This window comes from Chlamydotis macqueenii, chromosome 27, assembly GCF_036417535.1.
Source record: "Chlamydotis macqueenii isolate bChlMac1 chromosome 27, bChlMac1.mat, whole genome shotgun sequence".
Taxonomy (NCBI): domain Eukaryota; kingdom Metazoa; phylum Chordata; class Aves; order Otidiformes; family Otididae; genus Chlamydotis; species Chlamydotis macqueenii.
The window spans coordinates 3,722,847-3,740,352 of record NC_141582.1 but is presented as its reverse complement, the minus strand read 5'-3'; the positions used below and the strand labels follow the sequence as shown (position 1 = coordinate 3,740,352).

Below are 17,506 nucleotides of genomic sequence, written 5' to 3'. Positions count from 1 at the left end.
TGGTTTCCCCTTCTCCCAGCGCCACCCGGAGCAGGACCAGGGGAGAGGGGTCCCTGTCCGCAGGGGTCCCAAGGGTCCGGCCGAGCAGGGCGCCGGGGACAGCGCTGTCCCCGCACAGCGAGGGGGCGGCGGACCCCCGCCCCGTCCAGGCAGGGCAGGGCCGGAGGGACCGGGTGGTGGGGACCGGCCCGGGAGGGACGGGGAGGATGAGGAGGGACGGGGAGATGGAGAGGCGGAGAGATGGAGGGGGCAGGCAGCGAGGGACGGGGCCGGGGGGTGGACAGAGAGAACGGGAGAGGTGGGGATGGGGAGGGGTGGCGGGGGCAGGTGGGGGATGGAGGGGAGGGAGGAGGGAGATAGGGACGGAGGGGTGGGAAGGGGGACGGGGAGAAGAGGGGAGGGCGGGGGAAGGGGGGGCCCGGGGCGGCGGGGAGGGGGCTGCGGGGGCCGCCCGGGGCGGTGCTCGGGGCTGCTGTACAAATAGGGCGGCTGCGGGCGGCCCCTGCAGCCATGCGGACTCCGCTGCGCTGCGCACCCGCGCTGGCGCTCTGCGCCCTCGCCCTGCTCCGCCTGGGCTGCGCGCCCACCCGCGCACCGGTCCGCGCGCCCACTCACGCACCCACCCGCGCACTCGCGCACGCACCTGCCCACGCCTCGCCGCGCTGTCCCCCGCTGATGCTGCAGCTGCTCCGCGCCCCGCCCGCCCCGCTCCGAGCCGCCGCCGCCGCTGCCGTCAGCCTCTCCCCGCACGGTGAGTGGGACCGCGGCCCCGGGCATCCCTGTCCTGGGACCCGCACTGCCCCCGGGACCCGCGCCGTGCCCGAGCATCCCTGTCCCGGGACCCGCACTGTCCCTGAGCATCCCTGTCCCGTCACCCGCATTGTCCCCTGTATCCACACTGTCCCCAGAACCCACGCTGTCCCCAGGCATCCCTGTCCCGGGACCCTCACTAACCCTGAGCATCCCTCTCTCGAGACCGGCACTGTCCCCAGGATTAGCACTGTCCCCGAGCATCCCTCTTCCCAGGACCCGCACCATCCCCGAGCATCCTTGTCCCGGCACACGCATTGTCCCTGGGACCCACGCTGTCCCTGAGCATCCCTCTCCCTGGGACCAGCACTCTCCCTGGACAACCATGTCCCCGGGACTGGCAGTGTCCCTGGACCTGCACCGTCCCCAAGCATCCCTGTCCTGGGACCAGCTCTGCTCCTGGACACTCCATCCCGAGCATCCCTGTCCCCGGGAGCACCCCCGTTCCCAGCTGCCAGGGCGGGACGTGCTGGCGGTGCTGGGGTGCTCTCGAGGCTCGGGGTGCATCCGGCTGCTTTCCCCCACCCTCGGGCTCCGGCAGCAGGCAGCGTGGCCCGCGGCACACGAGGGCACCGTCCCCTCACGCGCTGGCCCTCCCTGGCAGAGCCGGCGGTGCCCTCACCGTGCCCCTTGGGTTTCAGGCTCCCTGCAGAACGGCTCTCGCTGGGCGCTCTCCTTCGACATGTCCTCCCTCTCCAGCAGCCAGGAGGTGAGCCTGGCTGAGCTCCGTGTCCGCCTGCCCGGCCTCTCCCCGGCCCGCGACGTCTCCCTGGACATCTACCACAGCCAGCGGCGGAGGTGCCGGGGCGGTGAGGCTTGCGCCCACCAGCTTTTCCTGGGGACGGTGGCTGGCAGCCCCTCTTCCACCCAGGCCTCCTGGAAAGTGTTCGAGGTCACCAGCCTGCTCCGCTCCTGGCTCCACCAAACCGTGGGCCCCGAGCACCGCCATCCCACGGGAAGGGAGCAGTGGGACGCAAGCGGGTCGGCCGCCCTGGCCGCCGCCGTGACGCACTCGCCCACCTCGAGTGACGCTGGCCCCGGGGAGCCCCAGGACGTGGCGGACAGAGTCCTGCTGCTGGTCTTCTCCAAGGACAAGTCTCCGGGAGACCACAGCCTCATCAGGACAGCGGAGACTTCCAAGCACGTCATGCGTGACAGCGGCTCCCAGGACGCGGGGACCCGCCGGCACCGCAGGAACAGGAAGGAGAAGCAGAGGATCAAGGTGAGCGATGCTCCCGCTGCCGTCCCGGGGGAGGAGGGCAGGTCCTTGTGCCGGAGGGTGGACATGATGGTGGACTTCGAGCAGACCGGCTGGGGCAGCTGGATCGTCTACCCCAAAAAGTACAACGCCTACCGCTGCGAAGGGCAGTGTCCCTCGCCCGTGGACGAGACCTTCAAGCCCACCAACCACGCCTACATCCAGGTAAGAGGGGGTGGCTGCCTCCGCTCCCCCCGCGCGTCCCAGCCCCGCCGGCCCGCGGCAGCGGGTGACGCTTTGCCCTTCCCGTGTCTCCCCGCAGAGTTTGCTGCAGCTCTACAAGCCCAATCAGGTGCCCTGCCCCGCCTGCTCCCCGGTCCGGATGAGTCCCCTCTCCATGCTCTACTACGAGAAGGGCGAGATCGTCGTCCGCCACCACGAGGACATGATCATCGAGGAGTGCGGCTGCAACTGAGGCCAGCTCATCCCCTCCTGGGACGGGGCACATCTCTGCCCAAAAGGGGACCCAAGGACCAGCCGCCCAACCCATGACCAGCACACAGACCAGGGTGTTGCTGAGCCCCCGTCGCCTCCGAATCCCGTGTGCCCGCAGGTCGGCGAAGCTCTGGCTGTGCCAGGGGAGAGGAGCGGGGTGCCCGGGCGTCAGCAGCTCTGCAGCACCGCGTGGCTGCGGCGCGTGGACGGGTCGGGGCTCTGCGCGGGGACGGACATCGGACACCCCGCTGCAGCGCCGGGGTGCTGGGCGCCCGACGGCTGCGTTCAGCCGGAGCCGCGGCGCTGGCGGCCAGCGTGTGCCGGGACAGCCGGGGCTGGCGCTGCGCGGCAGAGGCAGGAGCCGGGGCGCAGGGCTGGAGCCGTGGCAGCATCGCTCCCCGCTGCGACGCGCTGCCCACTGCGACGCTCCTTCTGCCTGCGATGGGAATCGCTGGTAGCTACGGGCTCTCGGCAGCACCGTGCAGCACCAGTGTCCGGCCACGCCGAGCGTCTGCACCCCTGGGATTTCAATCTCCCCCAGGGTTTAGGCATTTATCTTGAGATTTCTATTCTATTTCTGTTAAAACTCGGTCAGATCCGGGAGCCAGAGAGGGTTTGCATGGGTGAGCGAGGTGCCCCTGGACACAAGGCAGCCCCACCGGCAGCCTCGGGGGGTCTGAGCCCCTCCTAACCCTCCGACCTGCCCTCAGCATCTCAGCACACGCGCTGCAAAACCACGGCTTTGCTCAAAGCTTTTCCACCACGCGCCGGATGCAGCGGTAGGGAAATGTAATTCATCAATAAATTATGTCTATTAAAAACGCCGGGTAGAGTCTGCTGATTTCCACAGCCCGTTTTCGCTGTTGAACGGTCTGTCAGGGTGCAATCCCCCCCATCTCTGCGCAGCCGCTGCACCCAGAGGTTCTCCCCGCTCCGTCACCACCTGGCACCGGCGGTTTTGCCGGCGAGCCATATGGCATGGCCGGCCGGTGACACCAGAGTGGGTGGGCTGTGGCGGGAACTTGCTGGAGCGAGGGGGTCCCCCCGAACAGTGCGGAGGGGCATGGAATGGTTTGGGTTGGAAGGGATCTTAAAAATCCCCTGGTTCCAAACCCCCGGCGTGGGCAGGGACACCTCCCACCAGACCAAAGCCCAGTCCAGCCTGGCCTGGAGCTCTTCCCGGGATGGGGCACCCACAGCTTCTCTGGGCACGATGCTCAGCAGCTCGGTGAGCGGGAAAGCTGGCCGACGTGAGGAAGGAGCTGTTCCCACCCTGAGGGGGCTGCTCGGGGGCAAGCGGGGAAGCACCTGCAGCCCTTGAGGAGAAGGGCTAAGGGGATTTGGATTTTCCACCTTTATTTGCCCCGCGGAGATAAGGGGAAGGGCCGTGTTCTCTGACAGCCGTGCTTTGACGCCGTGCACAGCGGCCGGTGCGATGGCTTTCCTTTGGGTCCCCCACGTGAAAGGAGACCCCCAGCCCCAGGCGATGCCCGGGGTCTCGAGTGTCCCGGGACTGACCGTGGGACTCTCCTGGGGCAGCGAGGGTTGGACCCTGGGTTTGGCAGCCTCACCCCATGTCAGCCCCGGCCGTGGGCCTGGGCTCCCCCAGCGTCACAGCCGCCCCCTCCCACGGCCGCGGACGGGACACGGCTCCCGCGTGGGGTCCCACTGCGGGTCCCCAGCTACGCGCGGCGGAGGGGACGAGCGGGACGGCGGGCGCTGGGGCAGGCAGCGGGTGGCCAGGGGGCTGCGTGGGACAGGGGCCATCCCCATCCCTCCCCTCCTGGGAGCAGCAGCCCGGACTCCACATCCCCGGCCCAGCCTGATTATCCCAATCCACATCCCGGCCGGCGGATAAACAAAGCAGTCTGGTCCCCCAGCAGACCCTCCCCCGGGCCGCTTACATCTTCCGACAGCTTCACACTGGGACCATCCCGTCATTAGAGGGTCATTTGCAGGAGCTGTCAAGGGTGGGCAGGCGGGCGCGGGGCTAACCCCTGGCAGGAGGCAGACCCCCAGAGGAATCTGGCGACCTGGCCTCTCGCTGAAATCGAATCAAATCAAATGGGTTTTGCCTCTTTCTCCACAGATCTGCTGCTCCCTTCCAAAAACTCCTGTCACTCGGGCGGTGAAGCCGGGAGGTTTCCCTCTCCCGCGCCCCCGCGCCCCTCGCCCCGCCGGACGCTGTATCTCGCCGATCTCTGCCCCTCCATCACGCCTGTTTGAACCCCAGCAGCGGGTTCAAAAGTTGTCGTGGGGCAGAGGCAGGCATGCAGCCGTTCCCTGGGAAGAGACGGGTGGAAAAATAAAGGCTGGGATTCCAGGGCCGTAAGGAAAACATCAAAGTCTGGACGGCAACAATAAAGCTGGTGCTTAGGCGAGGGATCTGCTGGCCAGCCCGGCTTTGCAGGGCTTGGGCTTGGGCTGGGAGCGGAGACCTAATCTCGGAGCAGCTCTGCGCCTGGCCCTTCTCCTGCCCCAATACACATCTGCGTGACAGGGAGCCCAGACCCGCAGGACCATAAAGCGGGGGGCCAGTTCCAGCCTTGCCACGGGGGTCTCCTCCCACAGGCACAGCCCGGCCCAGTGCTCAGCACCCTCCCAGGGAGCCGTGGGACCCTTCGGCACGGCGGGGCCGGAGGCTGCTGGGGCAGGGACACCGCACGGGCGGTGGGATGGTGGGAACGGGGCACGGAGGCTTTCGCCCCGCTGCACGGGCAGGGAACGGTCCGGCTGGCACGCGCGGCCAGACCCTGCTCTTGCACGGCAGCAGAGCGTCGCTGCCCTCCCAGAGGTGTTGGGGAGCTGGCAGGGTCCCCGCTTTCGGAGGCCTGGCTCGGCATTAGCATCCTTCCACGCCGGTGTAGGGAAGTTGGAGCCTTCCCGACGCAGGGAAGGGTTTCCAATAGGGAAAGTGCCCAGGGTTTTACGGGAGCGCTGCCCACCAATGCTGCAAGACTTGGAGGCAAGTGGCGGTCTTGCATGAGATGAGGATGAGGAGCCGCGACCCTGCCTGCCTCCCAGCCTCCCTCGCCGTGCGTGGGGCCAGACCCCGCAGCCCACGCGCTCCCTCCCCAGCGTCTGCCGCGCTGTACGCACAGCGAGCCGTGGCCAGCGCGTGCCTGGGTGCCCACGCCTCGGGACGAGCCACATGCGGTCAGGGCGGGACGTTCGGCACGGTTTACTTTGGACGTGCAAGGAAAGAGCGAGGGAGAGCAAACAGAGCGAGAGGCTTATCAAAGGCCCAGGGTAATATTTGTACACGCAGTGGGTTAAGGCACTCCCTGGGTCAGACCAGAGCTGTTCGTCCCGTGACCGGGACGCTGGCCACGCTGCTCTGCTCGAGACAAAAAGGGGCAGGGACAGCAAATGCAATGACCAAGCCAACACTTGTCCCCCGGACCTCCCCGGAGCATCCCAGCTGTGCAAGGCAGCCACCCACAGCTGCATCCCCTCCCGCTGAGCACGCAAGGGCGGCCTTGGGAGGCTCGGCCCGTGCCAAAAGCAGCTCCTCCGCCTGTTGGTGCAAGTGTCGGGCGAGGAACAAACCCCGCTCCGGCAGGGATCTGCCTGGGAAAGGCTGAGCTGCTCCTCACGTGGCTCGGCCAAGCTGGGAGCAGGAGATGGATGGAAAACCCCCAGCTGAAGGATGCGGCACCGGCTGGGGGTGTAAGGGAGGGAGGCGAAGGGCAAAGGACCGGGGCAGGGGATGTGAGACTGCCCAGACCCGCGCCACGGATGGAGGAGTTCCATGCACAGGCGTGGGATGAATTGCACCACAGCAGACGCACCCGCGCGCCACGTCGCCGCGTCACGCGTTCACAGCTTCGGCAGCGACCGCGCTGATGTCCCCATGGCCCCAGGGCCCCGTACCGGGAAGCCAGCAGGAGCCCTGACCCTCCGGACCCCTCTCGCACCTGGCCCGGTGCTTCGCAGGGTGCTCTCCCTCTCTCCGAATTATCGACTCCGAATCGCTGTCGGAGGCACCTGGCGCTTTGATGCTCCCCCCAGATCTACATAAGCACGCAGATACCAATGCAAAGCTGTCGCAAGCACAGGCAAAATACTTAACACTTAAACACTTGTTACCCTCTAGCAGGGGGGCGGGAGGGAACAGAATTTAAAAGCATTGCTTGCAATAGCTGACACACCAAAAAAAACCATGCGGTCACTTCTGTACTGACATAAAAACCCAACAGCACGAGGGGGCCAACGCTCACATCTGGGCCGCGGCGGGTCAGAAACTCAGCGGAAAAAGCAGCAAGGCTGAAATCAGCTCGTTTCTCCCCAGAAAGGCGCTGGGATGCCCTTAGGGGCCAGGGTCAACCGGGGTCACCGGCTCCACGTCCCCCCCCATCGAAACCTCGCTGCTGGCGACGCAGCGGGACGCTGCCCGGTGAAGGGAGCGGGCACAGAGCGAGCGCCAGATCTCACGGCTGCTCCGCAAACAGCAGCGCGCGGCCCCTGCCCGCTGTCCCGCGGCTGCTGCACAGAAAGCCCTGCCGTTTTCAGTCCTGTAAAGACAGATAAAGCGGATGTTACGGGGGCGGAAGGGTGTTTCTGGAGAGCAAGAGGGGTAAAGCCCCGTCCTGCGTGCAGAGCTCCGTTTCCAGGGAAACCGATTTGCCAAGGCGTACATCAACACAACTTTTCCAGCGTGAACCCACGATCGGGCAACAACCACGGATATTTTGGTGAAGGCGGAGCAGGGACACGCGCCCCAGCTCTGACCACACGGACTCAACTATTGCCAACACCCCACAATTCCACGATGGCTTTTTTAATCTACCCTAAGGTAACCGGCTTTGGACAAATTAAGGTCCCGTAAAATCTACTCTTCTTCTGCCTCCCCCCAAAACCACAGCTGGAGCGTGCTGTGACATGCGGTGACGGGAGCAGGAGGGCTGAACACAACGCTGTCAGCTACAGGACAAGCTAGGAGAGCCGTTTCTACCCAAAAATATTAATTTAGCAAGCGAGAGGAGGCAGCGGCAGCCGCAGGTCACAGCACACGTTCCAGCAGCCGCACAGCTCCTCTCTGAACGCGTCGTAACACAACCCAGCAGCTGGGACGGAGCTGCAAGACTGATAAAGTGACACCCGAGGGCAATAAATCCGAATCTGTTCCCATTAAGGTTTCAAAGAAACACTTCAGCTTATCTTAAAAATATGCGAGTTTATCTGCGGCAAGCGCTTTGTCTCCGTTTCTTCTGTTACTCATTATTAAAGGCTTGCATCTCATAATGCCACAATTGCCGTTAATTAGCAGATATTTAAATGCTATCTACCACGACTGATCTGGACAGACACTCATTGTCTTTTAGGAAGTCTGAGGTTCAGGCCAGCTCCTAATATGCATTCTCCTTCTTGGAGATGCCTCAACCACCAGCACCACCTCAAAGCGGTAACGCGGCAGCATGTTAGAGACGGCTTTATTCAACTGCTGAGACTTAAAACGTAGATTCTTGCTCCAGGGGCTCAAGCTGAACGCTGTCACAGTAAAATTACTTTCTCAGATGGAAGTTTCCCTCTCCAAACCAGACAGACTTATTTCTAACCTAGCAGTTGAACCCTCCCTCTCCAAAGGTCAACGTGAAGTCTTAATCCCTGCCCACCAAGTTACAAAAAGGAGAAATGTGTAAAGAAGCATGAAAGTTTCAACATGGATTAAAAAAAAAAAAAAAAAAAAAACAAACCCATCAGAAAATACAGTTAAGCACTCACTTGCATGCTGGAGTAGATCTGCTGTCCTGCCAGGAGGGAACTGCAGCACAGAACCTGGGGGCTCGGTTTTTCCCTGGCAGGGGAGGAGAAGGCAGCTCGGAGTGCAGGGCCCTCCGCAGAGCTCAGCTGCAGGCGCCTGCCCCGAGCTCGTACCTGTGACCAAGGCCTGCCCCTCGCCGGGGATGGTAGGAAAGGAGCTCCGACACCTGCAGCACGAGCTTGCGTAAGAACCATCTGGAAACGCGCAGCAGACAGCTTTGGCTAGCTATTTCTGGCAGCAGAGCACACAAGCCTCCTGCAGCGACCAGGCGTCACACATGGGACACACACAGATGTTTTCCCAAGAGAGCTTAGGGCATCTCAGCCCTTTTTTTTTTTCAGGGGAAACCCAAGAGCACGGTGTTTATCTCCAGGCCGTATGCAGGACCACCCCATCGATTTTTCTGCAACAGATGGGTAGTTTTTTCTTGCTGGAACGAATAAAGGACAGAAGCCATACTTATTGCATTAATCTCCATACGAGGAGACTCAACAATTTTTATTTCTCCCTTATATTGCATTTCTGTCACTTTTACAGTATTAAAATGATTAACAAAAGCATAAAACTGGAAACAAAACCAATCATTGAGAGTGTCTCCGCCGGCACTCCAAGGCCCATCATCAGCAGGGGCGGCGCTTTGTGTATCGCACCCGCGTGGAGAGGCTGAGACCCGGTCCGTGGAACGGGACGCGCCCCGCTCTCGGGAGGGACAGACTGCCTTTCCCCGGAAGCGGGAAGGCACTCAAGGCATGGGCTACTTTTAAGCCTGGCTGGTGGGAATCCTCAAGACAAGGTCCTGGTTCCTCAGTGGATAAGCACTCTCAGGGCACATGCTTTAGATGTCCATGTCAAACTGCTCTTCCTCACCTGTCAAGAGGGAAAAAAAACCCCAGAAATGAGTCCTCAAAGTTCCACATTACATAGCAAACCTTTTACTGAAGGAACAACTGTCAGCTGTGCTTCAGAAATGTGGCAGTTCACACTTCAAAACTGCATTCAGGCATCAGGTTGGAGATGAAAAATCACCTTGTGCCAGCAAAACGTAAGCTTTGTCCACAGAGGAGATCTCACCTGCAGACAGACAAGAGCAGAGGTAGAGCTGCCCTTTAAATAATTTATTTCTACCCCTGGATTTCCTGGTAAAAAGGAACATAAAGGATAAGGCTGATGACACTCGCTGGTATAAACTTCTGTTACCAAAGACACAAATGCACACTTCACAACTTATTATCTGAACAGCCGGCAGCACAGCTCGCGCCCGTCAACGGGATGCCAGCGCGAGCGGCGATGATCTGCTCCCGAGGACGCTGCTTTGGAAGAGCCTCAACCAAGCTGGCACCCAGCGCGCATTTCAGTTTGCCAGAGAATCCAGCCTGCCACTAAAGGTCACAACCGCGTGGAACAAAAAACATTAAGCAACATTGACCCTGGAAAGATTTTGCTTAGAGTGCGCGTGGAAGGCAAGTAGCGAGCATTCAGATCTTTATTTTTAGAGAGAAGATAAATAATCACAGTATCGGGTTGCTTCAAGAAGTAATCTCACATAGCTTTAAAAAAAAAAACCCAACCTGTTTAAGAGCAATACTTACTCATGTTGCTACTACAGTGCCTTTAGCTAGGTGTTTACGTGCACAATGTGGCCGGTGACCTGTTCTCCTGTTGACCAACTCCACCTTGCTCCCTACGCACACCTGCACGCTCCCGCAGAACCCGCTGAAGACAGCGACAGGCACCGGACCACTGATACAGGAGTTATAATTGATCAGGTATTACATCCTAGTCACTGAAATTAAGCTCACTTGTACACCAGAAGCTTTGGTGTCAAAAAAAAAAAAAAAAAAAAGGCAGAAGGCATTTACAACTCTGGCTGATACTAAAAACCCCAGAGGAATCCTACTTGGAATTGTAATCCGATCTTTTTGAGAAGTGTGAAGCAGCTGCAAAATGGTCCAGGATAGAGAGGCAGCAACAGCTGCCCCCGTTCACTCCCCACAGGACTGTTAACGCAGTAGAGGTTTCCCAAATGCCAAATTAATGAGAATCAAGTGATTATAACAAATTGCATTTAACTAATTGAAAAATGCAATTTTGCAAGAAGTGATCAGAGTATTGACCACAGCGTATGGGGACCTCCTGGCTCCAGCCCACGTGTAAACGTCTGTTTTCAGGAACCAGCACCACGCTTGTTTTTGTCCTGTGCACTCACCCGCGCTCACTTTCTCATCACAGTTTTGGACATGGTTGTTCTCGATCTTCAACTCCTCCACATTTGGGCTTGTAACACCTGGAATGTCCGGAAGGTCAGAAGGTGGCGTTTTGGCAACCGGAGAATTGCGGCACTCCATCAAAAATTTACGATCATAAATAATCCTGGTACCTGGAGGGCGAGAACACCGCTGTCAGCTTGCAGCATTTGAATGCACGGGGTACACCTGGGCCACCCTCACAGCTAGATGTGGAAAACAGGAGTCGTTTGAAGTGATACTTATTATTTTGCACTTACTCTGCTCATTCTGTGCTAGCTTACAAGAAAGCCAGACACAATTAACACTGAATCTGCCAAAAAAAAAGTAAAAAAAAAAAGTATTAGAGTCAGGTACCCAAGTAACCGCTCGTAATGCCTGCCTGCTTTCCTGGCTACCCAGACCACATCCTCCTCTCCCTGCCCTACGTGGAGCAAGGCAGCTGCAGCACACCACAGCAAGGCTCCGTGGGAGCGGCAGAGCTCGGCTCCAGGCGTGGATTTCTAGGAATACCGCTGGACGGAACAGCCTGTTCCTTATAAAGGAATTGCATTGGCGAAAGCTCAAAAACCACAGGCAGAAAAGGGATCCCTCCAAACAGAGCGCAGCCTTAACCCAGAAAGCACTGAAAATCAGGTTTCTTTCCTTTCCCCAAGTGCAAGCCTGCTAAGTCCCTCTCTGGATCAGGCCCTTACTGCTCTGCTCCCGTTCCAGCAAGAGGGAAAGGCAACTTCTCCTTGCCTACTCCCTGAAAACCAAAAAATAGACACATGCAGGGAAACAAGCTCCCATTAACATCTCTCCGGGAACACGAAACTCACTTTATTTTGAAGCACAGCTACGACAACTACTGCATATCATGTTTCAAGAGAAGTTCTGCTAATGAGTTCCCAAAACCCTGGAAACACTCTTGACTCAAGGATTTTGCATTTGAATGCTTCGCTAGCTCCAAGGGCAGATCCAACCCAGCCGAGAGCCGCGCTCCAGCAGTTCGCTGGATTCGAGAAGGCAGGCGACGAGCCCGCGAATCGAGTATCCAATTTCTGGGAGGTTCACAGAGAGCAGGACGGGGTTTCCTAGAACTGCCGCACACGTACCCGGGATGAGGAGCACAGTTCAGGCTGGCAGGCCGGTTTGCGTTCCTCTGACAGTCACCCGCCCAGAGCTGAGGAAAGCCGACACCCCGCAGACAGCTGGAGCGGGACACCCGGCCTGGGCTGTCACCAGGCACAGCCCGAGGCCATAAACGGGCTCCTTCTACGCCTAAACCCGCGTGAAGAGCAGCCCTCCTCCTGCCGTAAGGGAGCTTAGCGCGTGTCCGGCAGGAAAGGCTACACCCCACCGGAGCGCTCCGCTCCCCGAAAGCCCTGGTGATACCACAGCTTCCATACCCAAGCGCCTCTGCTGCGCAACCTGGACAGTCTAGGTGAGAATTTGACTCACTGCGAACTTTCACCAGGACGAAACACTAGGTTGAAGACGCGTCCAGTACAACACCTCGCTCCTTCCCTGCCAACGACACCCCCGCCGCCCTGTTCCTGACGGAGCGCAGGCGCTGTGAGCTGTGCCACTCTAGGGGCCATCCCGTCCCCGCCGAAAGAGCCACCGCCCCGGCGGCTCGGCCAGCAGCCCCGGAGGCAGCTCCTCCCGCGACAGGCGCTGCGAGCACCGGTGCATCGCCACCCACCCTGCGCCGCTCACCGCAAGCGCCTTGGTTTGTGACGCATCAGGCTGCTGGGAGTCCCCAGACACTACCGCACGGGGGCTTTTCTTAAAGACAACGTGCACGTGCCCTTGGCAGGAATTTCTTCCCTTCCGGAGAGATCACGGAGCCCAGCAAGATCTGTGAAGGTAGCTGAAAAAGGAAAATCAAGTCCTTTCCTCTGGCTGCTGGCACCAAACCGACGCTGAGACAGCACAGCAAAACTCTGCTGGCTCACACCAGTCCCACAGCGGGCCGTGCTGCGCCCCTGCTACCGGGATTAGGGGGAGGGGGCTTTAGAGCTCGGTAAGACAACTGTCTGCCATCCTCAGAAGGGCCCCTTCTACCCAAACTGCATTTTAGATACGTCACTTCAACACTTCTGGAGACTCAAAAGCCACCTGCTCAAGAACTTCATCTCAGTGCTGCGCGCAGCGAGGAAAAGCTTGTGTTTTCACCACCGGCAGCAAAGCCAGACCAGAGCAAAGGCACTAACGAGAAAGCTGATCTACAAGGCCCTGACAACTGGAAAAGCAACCGTTCCCCTCCTCTTTCCACGCCAATAACCTCGGCTGTGAGATGCACACAACTCGGCATTCCGCGGCTGCGGAGCAGCACCTCTCCAAAAGCCTCCGCTCACCCAGCACGGCTGCTGTGGGTTCTGGCGCTGGCACCAAGCCCTCCTTCCATCGCCCACATCCCCCGCGCTGCCCGCGGCCAAAGGGATGACTTCAGACACTACAGTCCTGAGTTCTTCTCTGAAATGAGTCAGACGTTTTGCACGACAGACTTGATTTGCTTCTTTCTTCCAGATTTAACCTCCTGCTTGGCAGGAAACCTCAGGCTTTCTTCAGTGGGCTACAGACACAGCACATTTTCAACAGAAGGACCTGAAGTGAGCGGTTCTGAAAGACAAGATGATTTATTTTTGCAGCAGTCAGCCCAAGCACGGCCCAAGAAGCAGAGAAGCTCTGCAAGCGCGCGTCGGCCTGGCCCCACGATCCACAAAGCGACGCTTCAGCGCATTAACCTGGGAGTTTGCTGGGAAGCGTACTGGTAACGTTTTCACGACAGCTCTTCCAGGCTGCGCAGGACAAGGAATTCTCTGCAGCGGTGACCACAAAGGCAGGCCAACACCCCCTCACGTCCTTCAGGAGATTTCAATATTCCTCCTTTAGCAGCCGAACCGAACGCCCGAAGGTCACGAGCTGTCCTCAGACAGGCTGGGGACAGGCCGGAGCGCCACGCGGTCACGGGAGCAACGCACGGTCACGGGAGCAACGCGGCCATCGCCAGGTGCGCACGCCCTAACAATAAACATGATTTGCGTTTCTCCTCCACGCTCGAGACGTTCATTAACTCTCCGGCGAGACAAACAGAGATGATAACTCCGAGAGGCTCATTACGCTGCGCAGCACTGTTAATTGTTCATTTAATTGTGGCTCAGAGCACACGGATACAGCTGAGAGAGTCATTCTCATTCTATCTTCCGTGGCGTAATTACTGCCAGTGCTATTTAAGCACTTCAGTTATTTGCTGCTTTCAAAGGAGAGAGAACATATGGCAAGGACAACACAAGAACCTCAGCTCCCCAGCCAAGCTTTTCTGCACAAACACAAAAAAAGCAAGTGAGTCAGCAATGCTGACTTCCCCCTCCTCTCCGAATTTTAACTCCTTAAACATCAGGTTTTATAGAGACCTGATAGAGGGACGAAAACACCAGCCACCCCCTCCCACGTAGTTTGCTCTTTCGGCTGGACTTCAAGCAGTCTCCTCACTCCTGCTGCTCACACTGATCCGTTACGCAGCAGCACGGGCCGGGGGGGGGCGGAATTCTCACAGGTACGGAAAAAAACGATCTCAAAGCGCTAATCAGCGGGAGCGCAGGCAGCTGCCGGAGCTGGAAACACACACAACTGCTCTGCTGCCCGGGCCACCACCCGGAACGGCGGCCGCTTGTCTCGAAAGCCAAACTGCCCCAGATAAGCAGGCGCTCAGGCAAGGAGCCTGCCCACAAAACCTTCCAGCTGGACAGGCCCTCCGGCGGCGCCGCACCTTTCGGCCCTGCTGCAGGCGGAGGCGGGAGGCACACGAGGCACAGCCAAGATAAACGTTCGGGGAAGACGCGCGAGGCACAGCCGAGATAAAGGCTCCGAACTCCCAGCCCCCCTCAGCTGCCTTCGCTCTGAGCGGGCAGGCGGTACAGCTAACTCCCACAATAATTTTATTCTTATTTGAGAATCAAGCCCCTAAGAGGTACCACTCCGGGCAGCCACACAGGGCACGGCTGTCGGGGCTGCCCCACAGCACCTGCAAGAAAAGGGGGGAACGACCCACGGGTTGGAAAGGGGGGGAACGACCCACGGCCTTTTTGCAGCAGAGGAGCCCTGCACTTCCAGAAGCTGGAGCAACGTGGGACAAGGAAAAAAAAAAAACAAACCAAGGCCCCAGGGTTTACTTACTGCAAATATCAGAGATCAGAATTAATAAGTAACTCGAGCGGGAGGACGGGTTTGCTCCCTGCAAGGCCTCCCAGGAGCAGCAGCCTTGTTTCTCAGCACGGACAGCCAGGCAGGCGCCGTTTCGCGGCACCGGGGCACCCTTGCCAAGGTGGAAGCCCCCCGGCTCCCCTGTTTTCCCGCACAGCAGTGGCCAAGCTCCCAGGGAAAAGCCTGGCCCTGCTAAGCCCGACCCCGGCCCGGGGAGGGGAGGACCCCTCCCAGGCAGCACGCGGGGCTCCCAGCTCGCCCCCGCAAGACAACCCCAAGTCAGCCCTGAAGCGAGAACGCCCAGCGGGCTGCTGCCCCCCAAAACGGGGGACCCTCCCCACACAGCGCCTGCGGATGAGAGCCCCCCCCCCCGGCCAAAGCGGGAGCCCCCCCACTCCCCGTACAGCCCCCAGCCAAAGCGGGAGCCCCCCCTCCATATCCCCAGCCGAGCGAGAGCCCCCCCACATCCCCCGGGCAAAGGGGCCCCACCGCTCCCCGCACAGCCCCGCACAGGCGGGGAGCGGCCTTTCCTTTCCCTGCACGTTCCCCCCTCACCCCCTCCCGCACCAGGAGCCCCCCAGCTCCCCACAGGAAGAGACCCCCCCCTCCCCACTCCGCTTCCCACCGCAAAACCGGGGCCGCCCCTCGCACACCCGGGGGCCCCGCTCCAGCCTCTGCTCCCCCCCGCAGGGGGAGCGGCCGGCCCCGCTCCCGCCGCCCCGTCCCGCCGCTCACCCCCCGGCGTGGTCCCGAACACAGTGCCCCCCGGCGTGGTGCTGTAGTCGCCGGGTGGCAGCGGGGCACCGTCGGGCAGGGCGAGGCGTTTGCCCGGGCCGGGGATGTCGCGACTCGGCGTCTGCCCCTGGCAGCAGCGGCCCGACATGGCGCCGGGACCGGGGCCCTGCTGCCGCCGCCCTGCCCGCCCTGCCCGCCACTTCCGGGCCTGGACACGCCCCTTCCGCCGCGGGGTGCGACGGGAAACAGCGCGGGGGCGGGGCTTGGATCGAGAAGGGGGCGTGGTCCGCGCACGGGGCGGGGTTTATGTCGAAAATGGGCGGGGTCTCCTCGGGGCGGGGCCGCCCTGGCGCACGGCGGGTCCCTGTGCCCCTCCGCCCCGCCTCCGCCCCGCTGCCCCCTCCCCACGGGGGTCCCGGCCCCCTCCCCCGCTCAGCGGCCCCCACCTGCCCCGGGCGGGTCGTGCAGCCGGGGTGGCCGCTATGGGAGGTCCCGGTGCGAACCCCGCGGGGACAGATGTCAGCCCGCCTGGGTGGCAGACCCCCGTCCCAAATGGCGCTGCCACCTCCGGAGGGGAAGCGGGGGGGGGGGGGCTGGGAGCAAACGCGGGAGGGGCCGGGGGCCGTCACACAGCGTCTGCACGCGTGGCCGGCACCCCCCACGCCGTGCCCCGAGTGGGGTCTGGGACGCACCCTGATGCCCGAGGCTCGCTGCACTGGAAAAAAAATTAGGGTTTTTTTGCTTAAAATGCCATTAACTAGAACACTTAAAGAGAAGGGGAGCGCAGAGGGACCCCTGGTACAAAGCCTCCCGAGCAGCCTGGGGCAGGAGCAAAGCCCACTCCCCACAGCGGGAGCACCCCGCTCACACGTGTAACGAGTGCCAGGAGCTCAGCTGGCAACTGCTGGTGGTGGGGGAAACCTGGGAAACCGGCACGGTTTTGGCGGCGTTTCGCCCGCATTAGAGAACTGTGGTGGCGGCTGAGGCTGTGGCATTGTCGGTCCCTGGAAGGGGCCTGGGCTGCTCTCCCGGCCCAGGCCCTGCTGGGACGCAGCCAGCCCCTTTTGTCCCCAAACCCATCACCCGGCTCCAACAGATGGAGCTCGGCTGCTGCGCATTGCGCCGGACCCTGGCCCGGGGCCTGCAGCCGGCCATGGCCAAACCAGCAGCGCCCGGCTGCCCTCCCTCCGTCCTTCCCTGCCCTCCGTCCTTCCCTGCCTGCTTCCACCCACGCATGGCTCGGGTAACCCCGGCCGGCCAGGGCTGCGCCAGCTCCCACGGCCCCCCGACCCCCGCCCCATCCCCCGGGGGAGAAAACCTTATCCCTGCGGAGCCACGGTCCAGCCCCGGGGGGCTGGGGGTCACCAACCCTTTCTCTGGGGCAGGGTTTGTGTGCCCAGGGTGGGGGTCCCCTGCCAGGCTGGGGGATGGAGAGAGGTCCTTCAGGGGATTCTGCTCCCCAGGGTCCCCCGGGACTCCGGGTGGGCTGCGGTGCCAGGCAGGCAGCCCTCGCCCCACGCCGGCTGCTGAATCAATTACCGGGCGCTGGGGCAGGAAAAGGACATATCCGGCCGTGCCGAGTGACATCAGCGGTGACCCCCAACCCAGCCAGGCGTCCCGCTGCCAAATAACAAGGCCCACTGCCATTTCCTCCTCCTCCTCCCAGAGAATGGACCATTACGGGGTCAAGGAGCCAGGGGGGTCAGGGTTCAAGGGCACATCCTGCCTGGGGCGGAGTAGGGGGCCACGAGCCCCCCGCTTCGCCGGGGTGTCTGTCCCTGGGACCCCCGGGTCTGGGGTGGGCAAGGACTGGCTGCAGCAGTAAGTGTGAGGGGAAACCCGCCAGGGTGTCCAAAATCCCACAAAAAGCCCTTTCTGGAGGAGCCCCTGCAGGGGATCGGACCCTTTCCATCCTTTCTCCGCGCAGTGAGACCTGCAGGCACAACCCCATCGTGGGGGTCCCACTTGGGGTGCCCAGGAGACCCCGAAAGGCTGCAGTAGAATCGGGTGGCACGAGATGGCCGGTCCCCATCCTGGACCAAGGACGGGGACGCTTGGCTCGTGCCGCCC

At 61.3% G+C, this 17,506-nt stretch overlaps 2 protein-coding genes and 1 long non-coding RNA gene across 4 annotated transcripts; 1 reads left to right on the top strand and 2 right to left on the bottom strand.

The window, feature by feature from the left end:
• The first annotated feature begins 636 nt into the window (after nt 1-636).
• Nucleotides 637-3,318, top strand: NODAL (nodal growth differentiation factor). 2 transcript variants are annotated; one of them, XM_086767924.1, is made up of 4 exons: nt 637-751; nt 1,452-2,032; nt 2,117-2,233; nt 2,331-3,318. In XM_086767924.1, exons 1-4 carry the CDS (start codon nt 676-678, stop codon nt 2,481-2,483), a joined length of 927 nt encoding a protein of 308 aa, XP_086624050.1. In that variant the 5' UTR covers nt 637-675; the 3' UTR covers nt 2,484-3,318. The 2 variants fall into 2 exon arrangements, with proteins under 2 accessions (XP_086624050.1, XP_086624049.1); XM_086767923.1 differs by having other exon boundaries at nt 1,452-2,233.
• Nucleotides 3,319-8,726: 5,408 nt separating this feature from the next.
• EIF4EBP1 (eukaryotic translation initiation factor 4E binding protein 1) lies at nt 8,727-15,650 on the bottom strand. Its single transcript, XM_086767893.1, has 3 exons — nt 15,437-15,650; nt 10,474-10,644; nt 8,727-9,134 (listed from the first exon to the last, which is right to left on the bottom strand). The coding sequence occupies exons 1-3, from the start codon at nt 15,582-15,584 to the stop codon at nt 9,103-9,105; spliced, it is 351 nt and encodes a 116-aa protein (XP_086624019.1). The 5' UTR covers nt 15,585-15,650; the 3' UTR covers nt 8,727-9,102.
• On the bottom strand, nt 12,798-15,025 carry LOC147597416 (uncharacterized). Its single transcript, XR_015261213.1, has 2 exons — nt 14,675-15,025; nt 12,798-13,519 (listed from the first exon to the last, which is right to left on the bottom strand). It is a non-coding gene; the product is annotated as an uncharacterized LOC147597416 (long non-coding RNA).
• Nucleotides 15,651-17,506: the final 1,856 nt, after the last annotated feature.

What these genes read in the sequence shown, in the direction of transcription:
- NODAL (XM_086767923.1), top strand. Translation starts at nt 676, where the DNA reads ATGCTGCAGCTGCTCCGCGCCCCGCCCGCCCCGCTCCGAGCCGCCGCC. An exon ending in CGTCAGCCTCTCCCCGCACG is followed by an intron (nt 752 to 1,451) that starts GTGAGTGGGACC and finishes CTTGGGTTTCAG; the next exon opens with GCTCCCTGCAGAACGGCTCT. An exon ending in CCAACCACGCCTACATCCAG is followed by an intron (nt 2,234 to 2,330) that starts GTAAGAGGGGGT and finishes GTCTCCCCGCAG; the next exon opens with AGTTTGCTGCAGCTCTACAA.
- EIF4EBP1 (XM_086767893.1), bottom strand. Translation starts at nt 15,584, where the DNA reads ATGTCGGGCCGCTGCTGCCAGGGGCAGACGCCGAGTCGCGACATCCCC. An exon ending in GTTCGGGACCACGCCGGGGG is followed by an intron (nt 10,645 to 15,436) that starts GTGAGCGGCGGG and finishes CTCGCCCTCCAG; the next exon opens with GTACCAGGATTATTTATGAT. An exon ending in TGATGAGAAAGTGAGCGCGG is followed by an intron (nt 9,135 to 10,473) that starts GTGAGTGCACAG and finishes CCCTCTTGACAG; the next exon opens with GTGAGGAAGAGCAGTTTGAC.